The 19,070-nt window shown below is 50.5% G+C and overlaps 2 protein-coding genes across 4 annotated transcripts; both read left to right on the top strand.

Moving 5' to 3' along the window:
* Window positions 1–877: 877 nt before the first annotated feature.
* On the top strand, window positions 878–7,935 carry LOC129196340 (complement decay-accelerating factor-like). The gene is made up of 11 exons (XM_054803678.1): window positions 878–1,193; window positions 1,458–1,646; window positions 2,177–2,368; window positions 3,046–3,145; window positions 4,854–4,936; window positions 5,444–5,638; window positions 5,868–5,927; window positions 6,050–6,178; window positions 6,290–6,463; window positions 6,799–6,895; window positions 7,121–7,935. The coding sequence occupies exons 1-10, from the start codon at window positions 1,085–1,087 to the stop codon at window positions 6,888–6,890; spliced, it is 1,323 nt and encodes a 440-aa protein (XP_054659653.1). The 5' UTR covers window positions 878–1,084; the 3' UTR covers window positions 6,891–6,895; window positions 7,121–7,935.
* Window positions 7,936–10,278: 2,343 nt separating this feature from the next.
* Window positions 10,279–18,136, top strand: LOC129196337 (membrane cofactor protein-like). Of its 3 annotated transcripts, XM_054803671.1 has the most exons (15): window positions 10,285–10,693; window positions 10,872–11,063; window positions 11,721–11,912; window positions 12,141–12,237; window positions 12,408–12,493; window positions 12,937–13,131; window positions 13,341–13,415; window positions 14,001–14,027; window positions 14,698–14,761; window positions 14,936–15,046; window positions 15,326–15,517; window positions 15,795–15,890; window positions 16,253–16,369; window positions 17,279–17,490; window positions 17,652–18,136. In XM_054803671.1, the coding sequence occupies exons 1-15, from the start codon at window positions 10,357–10,359 to the stop codon at window positions 17,654–17,656; spliced, it is 1,998 nt and encodes a 665-aa protein (XP_054659646.1). In that variant the 5' UTR covers window positions 10,285–10,356; the 3' UTR covers window positions 17,657–18,136. The 3 variants fall into 3 exon arrangements, with proteins under 3 accessions (XP_054659647.1, XP_054659648.1, XP_054659646.1); XM_054803672.1 differs by lacking the exon at window positions 15,795–15,890 and having other exon boundaries at window positions 10,279–10,693; XM_054803673.1 differs by lacking the exons at window positions 17,279–17,490; window positions 17,652–18,136 and adding an exon at window positions 17,066–17,272 and having other exon boundaries at window positions 10,279–10,693.
* The last annotated feature ends 934 nt before the right edge of the window (window positions 18,137–19,070 follow it).

The raw sequence follows: 19,070 nt of genomic DNA, 5'->3' as shown, positions 1-19,070 counted from the left end.
AGCGGGCACGGCATGGCAGGCACCCGCGGGGCCGAGGACACTGCGCAGCACAGCAACGCGCTGCCTGGGCTCAGTGGGACGGGGGGGAGCACTCGTCTCCTGCACGAGCGATTTGCAGCGCTGTATCATTGCCAGATGCATGCTTTTATGAGTTGTGAGAGTTGCTTTAAATGTTACTACAGCCTAAAGCACGACACCCGGGAGGAGATGGTGTCTCCCATCCTTACGCTGAAAGATGCTTTGGTAATGCATCCTGTGCTCCACCACGTCCCGGTGAGGAGATCTGCAACGAGAGGCACTCCCAGACCCACTCCGGTTCTCCCCGTGCCACGAGCGGAGCAGGGCTGCACCCTCCCGCTGTGACACCTCGCTCCCCTCTGCGTTGAGCTCACCCAGGACTGCAAACAAGGGGGCTTATCTCCCTGTGCAAGGCTCAAAATCTATAAGCATGAATAAGAGCTGGGTGTTACATGCCATGCCTAAGAGTGTGTTTGAATAATCTTGACTGATGTCAGACAGGATATTTCAGAGTGTTAGTCAGTACGCAGATGTATTCGCTCACACCCGTTCCTAATTACAAATGAGTCAGGCAATCAAGAAAAATTTAACACACAAAAAGGAAAATGCTTTTATGTTTTCTTTCACTAACGCTGCTTATGGCAGATCAGTGCAGCGTTACCTGCCAGCAAATAACTAAGGCGGCATTTTCCTACTCTGAATACAGCTTGGGGCGGGGGGGCGGGGGGTGTCTTTTCTGCTCTGGTAGCATTTGGTTTTGGTAAAACTGTGCTAGTCAGTGCTCCCTGCCAGGCCTGGGCCAAATAAAAGGGTTGAGTTATTCCCCCATCCCTTATGGTGGGGGGGAGGACCAGGAGGCTTTACCCGAGCCTGTGGATGACAGTTGTCCCCCACCCCTGGCTGCTCTTCGTGTCCCTACCAGATGCTTTAGCACCATGGGTGTTCTGGAAAGGTTTCCACTGCTCCAGAGGCTTGGCTGAGTCTGTGGTGCTGCATCTCCTCCCAGCTTCAGAAACAGCCCCTTGCAGCCAACGGTGCTCGACAGAGGAGCACAGGAATTGCTGCAATGAAGTCTGGAGAACCAGGATGGGGGAAGCACCCAGGCACCCTGAGCTGCGGGGCACCCACGTTGCTCCTGGCCTTGCTGGGGCTCCTAGGCATGCCTGTGGCTCGCAGTGAGTATGGGGCACGGGGTGCGTGAGGAGGACCAGCGAGACCTGCTTGGATCCCACCTTGCTGCTCGGGGGCTGGAGTGGGCGATGCCACCACCCGTAAGCCTGGGTGAGAGCCTCAATGCTCTCACGGATGCCGCCCTGCCCGGTGCCTTTGCCCAAAGGGAAGCCTGTGCCAGCCCAGCCGCCCTGCTGGGATGCTCGCTAGGGCTGGGGAAGGGGCCAGGGAACAGGGTCCTCACCTGAGGAGGTCTCCTCCTGCCGCAGGTGACTGTGGGCCCCCGCCTCGCATGACCCACTCCAGACCATCCAGCGATGAGCACGCCAGCAGCTTCCCCGTTGGATCCAGGGTGACGTACACGTGCATCGAAGGTGCCATCAAAATCCCCGAGAGGTCGGACACGGTGGAGTGCCTGCCCGGCGCACGCTGGTCAAAACTGCCCGAGCCCTGCGGCCGTAAATACCTCCTTTCTCTGAAACGCGGCTCCCTCGCCTGTCTCTCGCTTGGCTTAAAGCTTCTGCCCCTTACGGCGGCCGCTCTGCAGCGGCACCACCCCTCCTGGCAAGGTGCAAACCTGCTTCCCTTGGCTGCTGTTCCTCAGAGCTGGGATGGGTGCAGGATCCGTGCCTGTCGTCGAGGGGCTCGGTGGGACGGCGGCTGGAGCCCGGGATGCTTGCACACCTCCCGAGCCCCGGCTGGCAGGGGCTGTGCGGGCGGCTGCAGCGTGCACGGCCCCACGGCACGTGCGTGTGACTTCTTACGTCCTACTAACGGCTTTGCCTGCGCAGTTAAAGCATCTCCAGCTGCGCTTCGCAAAAGATGCATTCAGCAGAGTAGCAGCCTGGTAGGAAAACAGAAGTAACCTGGGATGAACGCGAGGAGCTTTCCAAAAGCGCTGTAGCGAGAGCGTTTCTGGGGTTCCAAGGTTTATTTCGCATGCCTCCCGGAGGGCAGGTCTTTCAGGCTCGCTTTCCTTGACTGCCAGGGAGCTGTGCTGCCCCGACAAGGTTGCGGTTTGCTGCCCTGTCCGAGGCGGACGAGAGGATTAATTTCTTTCCTGTTGGGACCAACGTGAGCTACGTCTGCCGCCCCGGCTACGAGAACACCTCGGAAAGTTCCCCCACCAGCACTTGCCTTGAAAACCTTGCGTGGTCGGAAGCTGCGGAGCTGTGCAGGAGTGAGTATCTCTGCTCCGCTTGCCGAAAAGCAGCTGCGGAGTTTGGAGCAGATCAGGTAGCTGCTCCCAGCCCACATGCTGAAATGCAGCTGGGTCGTTGTCATCCCGACAGCTACATGCTTAATACAAAATTAGGTGCCTATTCCTCGACATTAATATTTAGGACTGGACAGGAGTATCAATAATGTTCTTTTTTTCTTTTTTTTTTTTTTTTTCTGCTGGCATGAATAGATCTGTTTTGATTTTCACGTTAGTCAGTATGTTCACATCTGGACGCAGCACATGCACAGGCCAAATGCCAATTTGCCGTTATAGCGTTCAGCTTCAAAACGAAGACAAAGCATTTTTCTTGGTGAAATCTGTATAACATTAAGACCGATGACGTTGCAGCAATGCGTTTTTCACAGTCGAGTAACTTACTGCCAATCTGTTGAGATGGAAATATCTCTCTAAATATTCTCTGCCCTCCCGCGAGATGCTTACCGCTGTGAGCGTGGAGCCCTTACGGGGATCCCCACCTTCACCTACAGCTGGTTCTGGCTCCTGCCAGCTCGGCTGTGACACGCACGAAGTGAAACGCTTTGGTACAACCCTCTAGGTCTGTCCCTTTTTTATTGGCCTTTTTTATTTCTCCATCGCCGTGTGTTACCGCTAACGCTGGCCTCGTTCTCTGGCAGGGAGATCCTGCGGCGACCCAGGACCGCTGCCCGGGGGCAGGATGGTCACTCTCACAGACCTGCAGTTCGGTGCAATGGTGAAAGTGTTCTGCGAGGACGGGTGAGTCGCGGGGGCAACGCCCCGAGCACCAGCGCAGCGGTGCCGATGCCGGAATACAAACTCCGGTCCAGTGCAATGAACTTGTGGACGTGGGCTGGGCTGCTCTTTCACAATATATCGCTCCTGCGGTGCTGCTCCAAGTGCACAGCGCGCGGCTGCTTTTCCCACTTGAATCACAGCTTCGGGCTGGGAAGGAATAAGATACAGCTGGTGGGAAGGGCCTGGGCTCTGAATTTACATCTGCTTTTTCCTTCAAGTGTCATCCAGAAGAAATTTAACTGCCCCAGGGTATCTATCCCAACAGCACTGCTTGTACCATCGGTTTATAACTATAGACTTCAAAATAAGCACAATAAATTTGAGATATATTAAGTTAAAAAAAGGCATATGCTTGAATTTTTTAAAATTCCATTATGTTCGGCTAGAAAACTGCGATGAAGCAGACTTTCCGTCAGTCAGTGAGCTGACTCATGCTTCTGCCTGATTTCAATCAGGGCACACATGCACTAAACTGACCTACAAAATTAAGTTCTTGCAACTCCAGCTCGTGTTCCTCCCTCCCTAGCAGCAGGCATCCTAGGTGGCATCATCTGTCAGTCTTTACAGCTGCTTCAAATATAACAGAGCTTTTTTTTTTCCCAGATACTCCCTTAGGATGGACTTTGGGGAAATGACAGCTTGTCCCACCCTTCTGGGGTTCAGCTAATCCTTGGAAATACACATCAGGGTGGAGGGATAACGTTATCCATCTAAGCAAGATCACATATCCAGATCAATCATACCCAAACGCTGAATCCTTTTGAACGGGAGGATGCAATTCAGAGATTGGGGAAGGTGTCAGTGCTGTCAGGACAAGATGTGTTTGCTTCCAGCAAGCCAGTCCAAAAGCCACAGTAATGAAACGTAGATCCCCGTTGCCCCTCCCTGGTCCCTGCTGTAGGTAGCGGGTGTATTTGAATATTTGGTGAGCTGAGCAGGTACACCAGCAGTCTGCTGTCCTTCGCTTTTCTGGCAAAACTTTAGCAAAACAGTTAGCTACACCTTTACACCCCAAAAGCAGCACCCTAGGGAGAAGGTGGCACTGATGGACGCTGGGCACCCTGCCCTCCACCACCAGCACCGAGGATTTCAGCGGATACAGCTAAGTGACCTCAGTAACGCATCATCACCACGAAGCGGAGCAGCAGTCAGGGGCTGAGCCACAGCTTTTAGAGATGCTGCGTGTGCTCAGGAGGGACCTCCTCACCTCCTCACCTCGTCCTCGTGGGTGACAGCGGCGTGGGAAAGGCGTTGGATGCCAGCAGCCTGAATCCCAGCACTCTTCGCCGCCAGGAAGCAGGCAGGGAGAGATAGTCCCTGATTCAGCAAATCTGAGCCCAATGTGGGCTTCCGCGTGGGAATCCACACCTAACCTCAGCACTGTCTGGCATTCACTGCGTGCTCTGCTAGCTGCCAACTTCTCCCATCCTGGCGATGGAAGATGCACTCTGCAGCGAGTCAGAGAATCGCCTGAAAATAGATTAACGAGGATCCTGGCAGGGAGCGTGGTGAAGGAGCTCTCCTCTTACCCAGCTTGTAGCTGCACGTCTGCTTGTTTTAAAACTGCCTTTTCTACACTCCTCATCATACTGGTACCAGGGAAAAAAAAATTGTTCTTGGTTTCTGGATAGTTGCATAAATTTTTCTTTTATTTCTTATTTTCTCTTAGGTACAAATTAGATGGGAGCGATTTCATCCAGTGTCTGCTTAAAGGAAACGATGTTGCGTGGAGTAAACTTCCAACCTGCGAATGTAAGATTAATCCAGCCTTACTTTCAACTTCTCTCCAGTAGATCCTGCACGCTACTGTCTAGTCTAAGCCCGTCTCTGTACTTCGCTTGGTTTTGTTGATATTATGTGGCAGATCTGTCACCAGCACTGCAGCTCAGAAACACCCGTTTTGCTGCTGACACTGTATTATTTCAGCAGTTTTGTTCTCACAGGGTCAACGTATTTTCTCACGAGTTAAGGTGGCAGGGAAGGTGATGGGAAGATATTTTGAGGGATCACGAGCCAGGGCATGGCAAGCTGCCTGTTTATTTTTCTGACCCTTGGAGCGAGAGGGAGAAAGATGTGACAACAGAAACACTTCAGAAAGAAGAGGGAGATGACGGAGGCAGAAGGCAGTGCCAGTTACCCATTTCAGTTGTCCAGAAGGTTTATTGTCTTCAAGAACCTTAGGTGGACTCAGGAAACGTTTTGCATTTTCATTATTACCGAAGCTTTTTGCAATACTCACGTAGACTTTCTCTCCTGCAGTGATCACCTGCTCTTCACCGCCTCAGATTAGCAACGGAAAGCACGATGGCGAAGGTGTAGAAAAATTTGCTTATAACTCAACCGTGACTTACAGCTGTGACTCTGGCTTCCAACTCGTTGGAAATGTGAGCATCCGTTGTACGAGTATGGACAAAACAAGCGGAGTCTGGAGTGGAGCTGCACCTGAATGCAAAGGTGATTTCATCTGAGTTTAGTATTTATTAGGAGCTCAGTATTTAGTATGCACCAGCTTAATCACAATATTTAACCAGTATTGTGATTGCTTAGCACAGGACACATCAAGCGTAAGTCATATTTTGATTTTAAAGAGAAAAAATGCAATGCTGCTAAAGTGAGTAAGGAACAAACGGTCTGTGCAAGAAAGGCGTAGTGCTCCTAGCGATACTTACTCTTTATACCCTAGAGAAAAGCACATCTGTCAAAGCTGGAGCAAAAGGAATGGAAAGGAGTCCTCCTTCCCAAAGTGAGTTTAAATGATTCGACATTGAATCAAGTCCCACATTTCCCAACTTAATTTGCTCCTTTATCGCATTTCGATGAAAAAGCCATTAGATTAATTTCACCCCCTGATTTCTGTTCGTTCAGGTTCCCGTGGAAATGCCATCCAACTCTCTAAGAAGGCTTCCACATGGGAAATGAAGCTCAGCCTTTACAAAAAGGCACTCCAAAGTTCCAACTCCTTCTCCCCTTCCTCCTCTTTCTCCAGGACACCAGGTCAGTCCTGTGGGCTCATTTGGAGTTCAGGGGAACTCATCAATGAGGGTCCCTCGTTACTCCCAGTCCTATCCCTGGAGTTTTCTTTTTTTTTCCCATGTTTCTCTTCAGCGTCAAGGGGCTGCGCTACCTCAGCATCCAGATTTGTTGTACCTCTGTACAAAACCCAAAGCTACTATTCTGGATCCGTGTGTCCTCCAAAGTACATGGGGATCTCTGGCATCCTTCCCCAAGCTGGCTGCTTTGAAAACTTAAAATGGTCTAAAGTTGCATCATTCTGTGGAAGTAAGTGATTTTTCTGTTGTGTTCTTTTCTTCTGTAAGTTTTCTCTGTATAATTTATATTTTCCACTGGTTAGGCATCTGGTTCAAAGCTCAGGTTTGACTGCACTGGCCTCCTCCTCTCAAAAAAGCTTTGTTTTGTATGAAACGCATTTTCATTCGTCAATCGTTTCCTTGCTCTCGTGTTATTTGAGATTTTGTTTAACCTTTTTTTTTTTTCTTTCCATATTGAAAAGCAAGAGATAACTTTATACCGCGTAGCCTTAAGCGTACTGGGGCTTCTGTCCTTGTTCTGGCAGCGAGAGGCAATGCGCTAACACTAACCTTGTTCCATGCTAGCGAGGTCGTGGGCAGCCAGGAGAAGCTGGACATGGCAGAAGTGCTGCTACAACAGATTTCCCATCCGTTGCAAAGGATCATTTTATCTATAACAAAGGTGAGTTTCAGTTGTGTTGGCAATGGTGTCTGGGTGGGAACCATAAGCATGTAATTGGAAGTAATACAGACTGAACACCCGCTTTAGGTAAATGGACGTGTACAAAATGTATTTTTAAAATTGCGATTATGTTTTCATGTCCAAGCAATTGATTGAAAATTACTGATGTAAGAATTGGATGATTCCCATAGTTGCTTCTGCCATCTGAGTTTTTCTCTCTTTCAGTAATTCCTCCTAACATCCCAAATCCAGTTAAGATTCCCAGCTGATCGGACCAGCCTTTTTTCAGGCCGGGAAGCCGCAGTTTCTCAGAAACCCCCCAGGCCTTCTGCAGAATTCCTGATGAAGCCCGGTTATGTCACAACCTGTTCGACTCGGTGTTTCCACAACCGCAGACTTCCCTGCCTTGCTAGCGATGCCAACCTGCTGCCATAACAATCACTGTAAACACAGGGACTCGCAGGACGGGCTCGGAAAGACCCAAATCTCTCGGCTGGGCTGAGCTGCTCCCTTAACTCGCAGGGATTTCGGGCCGTAGCGTGGTCCGGTTGCAGATACCCCCATGTGAGCTGCCAGCAGGGTTGTGCTGAAAGCAAAATACTGATTTCCTTGTCTCGCAAAGTTATGTACATATTTCTTTTAGGAAATCACACTGCTTTCCATGCTAAATTGAATGTTGCTCTTTATATCTTCAGTACTTTAAGCACTTTCTTTAGCAAAAGCTTTTTTTGTCTCCGACATAAGTTCTTCGCAGTTAATACTTCTGTTCAGTTTACAGGAAAGATAACCACCACGAGTGGTCTTGGTATCTACTAATCTCATATTGTAATGGAGCTACTTCTGCTTTCCAAAGCGGGGAGGCAGCTCTGTAACGCTGCAGGCTGTGAGCACATCGACCAGCAGAAGCAACTGCTAAATATACTCTCCAGTGTTGCAATACTGCAACAGGGATGTTGCAAATGTCAGGTTTATGCTGTTGGCTGCTTACCATCTTTGTCCTATACAGAACACTATGTGCCTTATATTTAGGTGCCTTTCTGGGGATTTATTTACATTTAGTAATAAATGGTAATTGTTTATAGCCTGTGAATTCAACTGCCTGCTCTTCCCTTTTCATATTTTATGCTCTTTTCAGGAAGGTATCAGATTTTAGAGGTATCTTGGTAACGGTCGGATTTGCTGTTCAATTAGTTCTTTATCAGCACTCTTTCTTACTTATTTTCTAAATGGTTTCCTGTGCAAGTTTAACTTGGGTTAAAAAAAAAAAAAAAAGAAAAAGGAAAGAAAGAAAAAAAATCCATGTAGTAATGTTTGGCAACGTGAGTGTTTCTAGTAAGTGGTCTGGAAAAGCAAGCTGACTGGTCTGAAGTGGTGCATGCCTGCCTCAATCCTATTTATCCATCCCAGTCCCGAGCTCTGCAGCCCCCCGCTCAGCCCAGGTTAGCCCCAGGGGGTCAATCCCAGAAAGGCTTTGGGAGCTGTGGGCGACGTCCCAGGGCTGCTGCCCTGCACAGGGATGGCAGGAGTGCGTGGGAGCGGGCAGGGAGCTGAGAGCAACTCCAGCAGCCCAACCCCTGTTTTTGCTGGAAACCTCCTGTTGTTCCAGCCCGAGCCTGGCAGCGTAGGTGCATGGAGCAGCACGGGTCAGGCCCCTCTCTGTACGTGCTTTCAGTTCTGCCGTTGCCATCTGCTTGGCCTGATTTCTGCAGCACGGGGAAGGGATGTCAGAGCAAGATAAAGCAAGTTGCCTCAGCTGCTGCAGCTGAGCAGGCGCAGACCCACTATCGCAGGGCTCAGCTGCTGGGGCAGCTCCTGCCCGGGAGGGTTCGGTGCTCAGTCAATTACTGGGGCAATACGGGGCAAAATGGGACAGCAAACGTGGGTGGCAGAGAGGCAGAGGGATGGGCTGGTCTGAGCCTGATGGTCTCGGCAGGTACGGATGCCTCCTGCGTGGCCTCAGGTAGGAAAGCAGCCTGGTTCAAGGGGTTAATCTGAACCCTGTTAGCAAGGGGATTTCACCGAGTTGGAACTGCAGCAGTTGATTCTTCTGATGTACGCATGAACGGAGCTGTTCCCTGGGGAGACTTGGCATTACAAGAAGTATTTGCCAAATACTTTTCAATATCTCGCTATCCAACGCTGAGGTCATTGCTGTAAGCTATTACAAGAGAATTCGCCAGCATTAAAAGTATTTTTTTCCTGTTAGCAACTTCCTTTTGCATTATGTAGCCACCATCCCAATTCAGACCTTAGGTGACCAGTGACCTGTAAAAACATGTAGCCCAGACATCTCCATGTAATTTGTCAACGTGTTCACAAGTAATTATTTTAAAGGAATACATTATCCAGGCTGCTTGATTCCTCCCTTAAGAAAAAACTCTTGGCCTCATTGCAAATGCTTTTGTTACATAGCCTTGGAGCTCAAATTGTATTGGAAAGGGAAATAAAGTCGGGGGGGGGGAAAGGAAAAAGATAACTTTGAGCTGCTCAGTGGAAACATCGCTGTTGACTGGACAACAGATAGAGGGAGGCAGGAAATGTAGGCAGGCTGGAGCTGGCTGCCCTCTCCTCGGGGTGGGGTGACCCAAGCCCTCTTACCGGCAGCACCGCTCAGCAGAGCGGGACGGGGCAGCAAACACGGACACAACCTTTCCTTTGGCTCTTCCCGCAAGCCCTGCGGGCAGGGATCCCAGAGCAGCTCTGCTTTCCCACGAGAGCACGGAGCCAAGGCAAACTGCTCCTGCGCCTCTGCAGGCAGCGTCTCATCCAAAGAGTTTTGTGTCTAACTGGGAGGGTTACAGTGGAAATGCTGGTATCCCCGCGCTGTTGGTTTGTGTACAGGTGTTAACAGAAACAGCTCAATTAGCACCTTCAAAGCGGGGCTGATTTACAGCCCTCTGGGTTCCCGCGCACCCCTTGGGCTGGAGGAAAGCCCTCTCTTCTCTTCTTGTAGGAAAACCCCTCTTTGCTGAGGTCTCTTCCTAGGGACAGGCAGGTGATGTCTCGACAGTTTGGGGGGCTGGTGCTGCCAAACTGCGTTGTTCTGGGCTCCCTGGGCCAGACGCTGTCGGAGAGGGCAGGAGGCACCGATGAAGGTGAAGCTCTCGTCCCTGGATGCAGCAGAGCCAGTGCTGGGGGATGAATGGGTCCTTCTCCACCCCTCCCAGCTTCGGGGCCCACTGCAGCGTTCACAGCTGGAGCTGGCAAAGAGCCAGGTGCTGCCTTTTTTTTTTTTTTTTTTCTTTTTCTTTTCCTCTGGCACTTGATAGCTTCGGTAGAGGGGTGTCTTTATGGGAAGGCACAGAGAAATGATTTGAAGGAGATGCTGAGGCAGCAGGTGGCTGGAGAATCCTCTGGCTGCCGAGCGCGCCTCTTGGAGCAGACCCGAGAAGAAGGGCGTGCTTCAAACCCATTCCCGCTTCCAGCCACAGATAAGGCTGTAATCGGAAAATTTCCCAGAGATGAGACCGCAGGGAGCGGACGTGAGGCAGGCGGGGGTTCCGCACTTGGGAGCGGCACCGGTTTTGGCCTCACATCCCACAGCTGAGGGTGCTGCCGGCAGCTGCCTCCTCCCTCTGCCCACGCGTGCTCTTGAGCAAGCCCTCCCCGGTGGAGGCAGGGAGCCCCCGGCTGCGCACCCCCCGGGCGGGGCCGGGCCGGGTGGGGCTCTGCTGCCCGCCCCGCTCCCCGCTCCCGGTTCCTGGCGCCCCGCGGCAGCGATGGGCTCCGGGCGCTGCCGCTCGCTCCTGCCCGCTCTGCTGCTGCTGCTGCTGCTACTGCTGCCACCCGCAGCGTGGGGTGAGCCCACGGGAAGGGCTGGGGGTGATTGGGCGCGTGCTCCGTGCGTGGGTGTGTTCCGTGTGGGTGCGTGTGCCGTGCTCTCCCGTGGACTCGTGCGTGCGTGGGCTTTTGCGCTGTGCCCTGCTCTGGGAGCTTTAGGAGAAGCCCCGCTAAATCCGGTTTGATTTTACTACAGGTGACTGTGGGCCGTTGCCACCTATAAACCACGCGGAGCCCCCAGAGGACACTAAACATAAGGAAAGCTTCAGTGTCGACTCCAAAGTAACGTACAGGTGCCTTACGGGTTATGTCAAACGCCCCTTGATGTCAGACACGATACAGTGCCTTGCAAACTCCCAGTGGTCCAACCTCCCGGAGTTTTGTGGCCGTAAGTATTTCACTGTCTCTGAAACAAGTTGCTTAGAGATGCATGATGCTTGTGAAAACATTTACTGCTTTAGCAATTGCTGTTTCGAGGGTTTCCCCATCCGAAGTGACACACGATCGAGTTGCTGGTCAGAGAATCTCTTACTGTTCCTTCTTCCTAAGTTTGCTTAGTCCGTTGGAGCCACGTGCTGGCGCTTGCGTGTTAATAAAAATAGATGAATAGCTTGGGGCAGCAGAGAAAAGAGGGGCAGAACTATAGCGGTGAAGCGCTGGTACAGCTGACTGGTGATGTGAGAGTTAACTAAGAGGGAAGGTTTGGCATCGGGCATTTGCAAACCTCCGCAGTGGGAAGTGGCTGCACTTCCCCACCTCAAACGCTTCATGGGTGGAACTGGCAAGGGAAGTAAGCACTGTGCTTGTGAACTCCTGAAAGAGGGCAAATTTTAACATTTTAAATCTTTTTCCATTAAATAGTCATCTAGGAATATGTCTGAATTACACAAATTACCAGTCACCTTCTTAAAAATATTTGTGGTATCCATATTCTTAGGGAGGCTTGTGCATTGTCACTTGGATTTACGTTTATACATAGTTGAATGCAAAATATTGTTATTTTTGCGTTGTAACTGTACGCTTTGGTTGTCTTCATTGTCGCTAGGTAGCTGTTCCAGCCCGCCACGTGTGGTTTTTGCCAAAATATCAGAAGAAGACCAAACACAGAATTTTTATGCTGTTGGTGTCACTGTGAAGTATATTTGTCGCCCAGGCTACGAGAACACCACAGACCAGTTCCCCACCAGCACTTGCCTTGACAATTTAACGTGGTCAGAAGTTCCCGAGCTATGTCGGAGTGAGTGTCCCCATGTCGCTTCATTTTTTCCAACATCCTCCCACAGCTGCATCCGCAGCACTGTTTTGAATGCCACATCTCGTTTGTATTTTAGGATTGCTTTTTCTTTAATTATGTTTAGCATGAAATACCATCAAATGTCTGGTTTGACGTTGCTGTGATGCTGTCATGAAAAGTATGTCTGTGCGGCTTTTCCCATCCTTGATGATCTTACTCTTTCTTTTTTAGGGAAATCTTGCGGTATTCCAACAAATCCACAACACGGCAAAGTCGTTACAAATGGTTACCTGTTCGGTATGAAAGCAGATGTAGTTTGTAACCGTGGGTGAGTGTGAAGCCAGCTGCCCACCGCATCCCAGTTGCCTGGCCAGAGTCACTGGTGTGCGAGCCGGGACAAGGGGCTCTGTCTGCCGAGTCCTCGGCATCTCTGTGGGGTGACATGTTCTCGGTCGGTGACAGCAAACTGATTTGGGGATGTGCCTTCTACCCCTGCAGGTACACGTTAAAGGGCGAGTCATCTCTCATCTGGTGTTTCCAAAAGGGAGATGGAGTTGCCTGGAGTCATATTCCAGCTTGTCAGGGTAAGTGAGGTTGTCCAGCGCTTGACTGGAAATACCAAATATTCCAACTCAGAAGTACTGAATCGTGTGTGGATTTGACTAAATGAAGTCAGGAAAGCATCTCTGGAAGGGAGCCGGCTGGCCTGATGAAAGCAGGGACTAGCCAGTAGCATCGCTGGTGCCTTCTGCACGTGGAAGACCGACATAAATGAGCAACCCAGCAGCCTCGGGGTCCCTGCGGGCTGCCACTGCCCCTGTGTACGCGGGACAGCAGGCTGGGAGGCACCTAAAAGTAACCGCATGCCGAGAGGGTGCCCAGCGCTCCCGTTTCAGCCCCTGCTCCTGCCGCTGGTGCAATGTGAGCCTGTGTGCAAGCGGCCCTTGGGTTTTCCTCTCTTCACATCACGGAGAAGAGCATCCCAGGGGTCAGTCACCTCCTGAACTCTTTCCTTTTTCTCCCCCAGCTATTTCCTGTCCTCCACCTCCAGCTATCGCTGATGGGAAGCACAATGGCAACGGTACGGAGGAGTTCATGTACAGCTCAGTCGTGATGTACATGTGTGACCCTGGGCTCCAGCTAGTGGGAAATGAAACTCTTCATTGTACAACAGAGGACGGGATCAATGGTGTCTGGAGCGGATCCCCTCCCAAATGCAAGGGTGAGCGCTGCTGGATAATCATCCCATTCTCAAAGTTTTTCTTGCTGTGCAGTTAATTAGTCCTAATTTCCTTCTCTTGGAAAGGGATGCACAAGTCACCTGCCCATGCTACATTTACTCCTCACTGAAGTATTGTATATGTTGTGTATAAATGGAGAATGATATAAAATTAATTTTGACTGGTTTTCCTGGATTGTTTCTCTCTATAGTTATTCTCACTACAGCACCAACAAACCAAACTGAACCCTCAGAAGAGAAGAGACCAGAGAAACTTCACTGGCTAGGTAAGAGTTCAGGAGAGGCTTTCTGCCTCAGGGCCACTTTAATTGCTGGTTTTGCACCCACGTTGGGTGCCTGTGACTCCCCGTGCTGTTGGTTTTCTGCTGTCATTGTGCCGCCTTCATTTCTTTTGGTGGGTCCATCTTCCAGTTTCTAAGGGGTTTGCACAGGCTTGCTCCCTGGTCTAATCCCCTTTTCCCTGTACTCCCAGCTGAGCGAGTCCTTAGCTGACGTGATACACGGTAGGATTTTTGATGCTTGAATCTCCTTCCGTGCAGCTGAGCATCTCGGTAGAAACCACTGACGTTATCTTGGCTGTATCTGGACGTTGCTGAGGGTGGAGGTAGCTGGAGCTACAGACCTCAGCTCCCTCAGTGGAGAGAGGTGGGGTGAGGGCCTCAAGAAGAGCATAATGATGTGTGTAGTAGTTAACGAGAGATTGTTTTACAGCATTTTGTCTTCTCAGCAGTGTTAGGGTTATCTGGGTTTGAATAATGTTCCGTGGGCATAGGTTAAGAAACTTCCCTGTTTAGTTATCAGCATTGTTGGCTTTGGTTTTTTAACATCAATTTCATTATTTTCTTCTCTAGCAAGTATCCTCATCCCTAGTTGCATTGGTAAGTAGTTGAAAATTGAAAATATACTTTCCTAATGCAAAGCTGTTATTTGCAGTTAAATCCCTGGAGTCAGTGGTTTTGGTTTATTCATTTTACCGAGTGGCTCTGGCCGGGATTCAGGGGTTTCCCTGCCGTGGGGTAATGCAGCAGCATTGCAAGCAACTGGATGGATTGTCTGTGTCTTAGTATAAAATGTTAAATCAACTGGGGGTGAAATGAAAGAAGCCAAGCCACCAGTGTAAGAAGCCAACCAAAACCTGTACGTCCTGTCACTCTTTAATTGATAAAGTTGCTTTAAAAGGTCTTGGCAGGTATTGAAAGATAAGAGATTGGTGAAGCTTTTGGAACGTCCTTGTTGCAAAAGAGATCAGGTACTAAAAATTGGGAGTAGGTTTAAAATACAAAATAAACAGGTGCTGTCCATAAAAGCACTAGATAAATGAGGCTCCCACCTTTAGGAAGATCAGCCTGGCACCACGCTTAGTGGTTTCTGTGCTGTGTTCAGGGACACAAGAGGGGGTTTGCGTTATTCTGGCTCTGGGTGGTAACAGGCAGCCCCAGAGCAGAGAATTTTGCTGCCATTCTTTTACCAAACCGCAGTATTTTGCTTAAATTACATACCAAGTTTGTGGTTTATTTTTTAATTTTTCTTTGCTTCTTTGTTTGTTAGTTCTCCTTGTAATCCCTGGAATTCTAGCTTGGATCATCATAAGATGCAAAGACAACAAAAAACAGTAAGTAAGCCTAAGCTGCCCCTCATCAGTCAGAACTTTCCCTAAGGATAACGGGGTATTTCTTTTTAAGCTCTGAATGACAGCAATTACCTTCAGTCTACATTTGCATGGTTAGTACTATCTTTCCATGTTGCTAAGTTTGGTCACTAAATTTTCTCCTTTCTGTCTCTTCAGCTCTTATAATATGCATTTACAAAAGCAGGAGGCGAAGGGAAGGGATCCAGCGATACACCCAAAGATAACGGATGACGAGAAGCAGCCCGGGCCGTGGCATTCCTATTTTTGGTAGGTTTGCTTGTTCATCTGCCCAAAACCTTGTGCCACTCTTCCAACTACACCCACGGATCTCACCGTGTTATTTCTAGCTACAAACCTTGCGCTGCCTGACCGCACCGGCACGGCGCACCTTTATGCAGTTTTTGACTCTAAAACGCCAAAACCTCAGCGATGACACGCTGCTCGCCGGAGAGGCGGCGGCTGCTTCACGGGAGGGTTTGGTGTTCGCCAGCTGCTCTTGAGGCTCGGCAGGAGGGATTCCCCCCCCCCCATCTTTCTCATCCGCAGCCACACAACGAGTTGCCACGTGTGTCCCACCTGCGAGGAGCGGCTGCACGCCGCCCTGGCCCCCCGCGCCGACCCCGCGCACCGTGGCTGTGCCACCTGCGAGGACTGGCTGCGTGCCCAGCCCGGCACACCACGCACCTACTCGGTCCCCAGCATCAGCGGCGAGGAGAGCCGAAGCCCTGCAGGCATGAGGTACCGCGGTTGACCGGGCACTTGCTTCTGCTCCCCTTGCACGGGTCCGTGTAAAACAAAAGGGGGGGGAAAGGGGCGCTTCTTGCGGGGGAAAAGCATCTGTACATGGAAAGAGCAGACTTTGCATATCAAATTCCCTTGGTTCCTTTAAGTCCAATATTAGCTTTAGAAAGTATTTGCTATTTAGAAAAAAGTGGTTCCGTAGGGCAGCAGTCATTCGCAGAAAGCCATGCGTTCAGGTGGAGTCAGGCCGTCATCTCTCCCTCTCTGGGTTCAGCTCTCCGGCCAAAGCTGCGGATGCGCTGAGGGGTGACGGCGCAGGAGAAGCTGTTCCGGAGCGGAGCGAGGCAGAGCAGCCCGTGGACCACGAAAGGTCTGTCTCCCACTTAAAAATACACAGATGCCACGGTAGGCTTGAATAAAAATAATTTCAGAGTAGAGTAGAACTGTATTTATTCAGTTTGAGGAGAAAATAAGGGTATTTATTCCCATTTCTCTGCTTTTTTCCCCTAAAACAAAGGAGCTCTTGGGCAAACATCTCACACGTTTTAGCAAAGCAAGGGAGGTGTGCGATAGAGCTAATTCCCCGTTGCGTCCACAGCCCGCGGCAGGTTTTCATCCTGCTTGGGCCGGTTCCTCAGTACCAGGCAAGCTGGAGGTGCCAAAATTCACGGGAGATTTTTGAGTCCCCCTAGAGAGACTTTAATGCATGTCCTCAACGGTGCTTCTCCACAGCAACCATCACATCTGTCCCATCTGTGAAAGCTGGCTGCGCACCCACCTTGGCCAGTGCGAAAGCCGTCCTGCGGCACCCAGGGAGCGGCCGGGGGGGCCCCACCGGCAGGACGAGGGGTGAGTGCGATGCAGCCGGTGCAGGCGGCTCCTTGCAGCAGCAGGCACTGCGGTGTGCACCAAACGTCCTCAAAACTGCGAGTTAACCACTTAATTTAAAATAAAAAAAATGATGGGGCTGCGTAAATATTGGTTCTGCTTGCTTAGAGCTCTGTATCAGGATAAAAGTGTGGTGCTGGCTTGCAAGCTGAGAGAGGTGTGAAACCGGTGTGAGGTTTATTTGGGCAATGCTTCTACGGTTTCCTTGGGCATCTCTGAATCAACTTGTGCTCCTCAGCTGTCCTCGCTTGGCTCGGCCTCTTGTCTTCTTTGGCCCGTGATGGAGCTTTGGTTCTGGTCCAGCAGCAAAGAGCCTGAGAGCTGTCAGAGACCCTGCAGCGTGAGCCTTCTGTTCATGTCGCTGCAGGTGCTTTTTCCACCTCTAGGCACGGTTAGTTTGTTTGGGGCAGAGCAGCGATGAGGTGAGCAAAGTGATGCTGTACGCTCGGTTTATTTTTTGACACTCGCCTGTACGAGTCTTGTGCTCTCTCAGGACCACAAAGCTTCCTTAACGGAGTGAGTCATCACTGACAGAGGCAAATTCAGATAAACATTTAGTTAAAATAAACGTGGTTTGAGGTGTGCATCCGCATGCTTTAGCTTTTGTAAGTATGAACTTCTTTTTACCAATCGTTTATTTCATGCTGTTCCTGCAAGCGCTTGTTCCACTTGCTCTTAGCCGTAACCCTGGAGGAGCCGTTTCTGTTCTGCACTCATGGATCGCTACTTGTTTGAGTTTAAAAAGTTAATATCTTTGAAATTGTTAATGAAACTACCTTTTGTGGGTGCCGGAGCCTGTGCGGTGTGGCTTGGCGAGGAGCAGTTTCCAACACGAACCCGTCGGGGCGCACCCTTGCCCTCTCTCCACAGCCCGCAGAGTGCCGTCTGCCCTCCCTGCGCCGACCGGCTGCACCTCTCCCTCATCCACAGCGACACGGCGGGCTGCCCCGTGTGTCCCCTGGCCGGGGAGGGCACCCTGGCTCACCTCGTCCCCCACCGCACCCCCGGCTGCCACGTCTGCCCCGTCTGCGCGGCGCCCACCCACATGCACCTGTGCCAGCCCTGGCGCCAGGCGCCCGACGGTAGGGACCTGCGCGGGGGCACCCGAAACGCCCTCGGGGTCACGGCGGCTGGGGGCCCAGGTGCCACAAACCAGCCGCTGCAAAGGGCATTGCTCCCAAAGCCCCGGGGGCTGCAGCACGCAGCATCTAACCCTAATTACCTCCTCCTTTCCCTGTTGCAGGATAAACGCCGGCGGCTGTAACGGCCTAAGCAGCACGAAACTGGTTGGAGAGAAGGAAGAGTTGCTACACTAACTCCTGACGTCACCAGGGATGAAGCTCAAAGTGCAATAAGGCAACTTGAAGTTAAGTGTCTGACTTCGCAATCAAGAATTTCTTTGTAAACAAGCAGGAAAATCAAACATACTACAAATTCAGTTCCACGTTGGTTTAATGCCTACTTTTTTGTTTGTTTTAGTATGAAAAAACAATTTTTGCAGCTCTTAAAGTGGGGCTTTTAAACTTCAATAAATGTTTCTTTCCACTAGGAAAATAATTTCATAGTAAACACCCTCTTTGCACATTCTTGCAAGATTTACTTGTATTTTTTAAACTACTTTTTAACTGAGGTTCCTTTACTAGTATGCAGGTACGAGTGCAAAATTTGCAGTATCTATGGTAAAACTGTTTTGTAAATATAAGGAATATAAAATAAGCAATACTGGTATCCTTGAGTGCGTGTTTGATTCTTTTTCATATTTATTAATCAAACCTTCTCGTAGAGCACTTTAAATGGTTTTGTAGTCTCATTCTTTGCTGGGCGTGAGCAGCTGCTTAGATAATCGCCGCTGTTGTTGCGCTATTGTCCATAGCAGCGTGCCTGGCCTTTCCTGGGAACCACGATGACGAAAGCAAGGCACCGCTGCTAGAGCAGAGTCCGTTTCCACCCCGGGCAGTTCCAGGGCAGTATCGGGGAAGGTGTGTACTGCTCTCCAGGTATAACCTTCCCTCGGCTGACCCCGAGTATTCCTGCACGGGTCATATTCTCTACCCAAAAAAAAAAAAAAAAGCCAGGCCACAGCTCCAGCAAGGAGTTCAGAGGATTAAACTCAGTGCTTCCCCCTTGGTGTTCGCTGGCTTCCACTCCTTGTTTTGTTTTGACACAGGGACTAAATTATCGGTAATAATACAGAAGCTGTAAAAATTGCCCTTCTGCTTTACAGGTGTTTGCCAAGAGACTCTGTTTATTGGTGCTCTGGCAAGAGACAGGCAGTGCCACAGGTAGGGCAGAAAGGGGCCGCGCAGTTACCTGATTCTGCTATTGTAGTTGTTATCGAACTGGGATGCAGCACGTTTCCGTGGGCTTGTGCTGAAGGCTACAATCCTGATACTGCTTGGAGGAGGGAGAGGCGATGACTACCTGAACACCTGAGCTGCCCCGTGCCCTGGCTTGCTGTCCCTCACTTGTCCCCTTTTGATCATCCTTTTGCATGCGGGGCCGGAGGCAGCAGGGACTGTTCCAGGGGTGCCAAGAGGTACCCCCGCATTCTGTATTATTACCAATAATTTAGTCCCTGTGTCAAAACAAAACAAGGAGTGGAAGCCAGCGAACACCAAGGGGGGAGCACTGAGTTTAATCCTCTGAACGCCTTTGCTGGAGC

This window comes from Grus americana, chromosome 25, assembly GCF_028858705.1.
Source record: "Grus americana isolate bGruAme1 chromosome 25, bGruAme1.mat, whole genome shotgun sequence".
Classification (NCBI taxonomy): Eukaryota; Metazoa; Chordata; class Aves; order Gruiformes; family Gruidae; genus Grus; species Grus americana.
The sequence above is the reverse complement of the archived record's forward strand: the minus strand, read 5'-3'. Positions and strand labels throughout refer to the sequence as shown.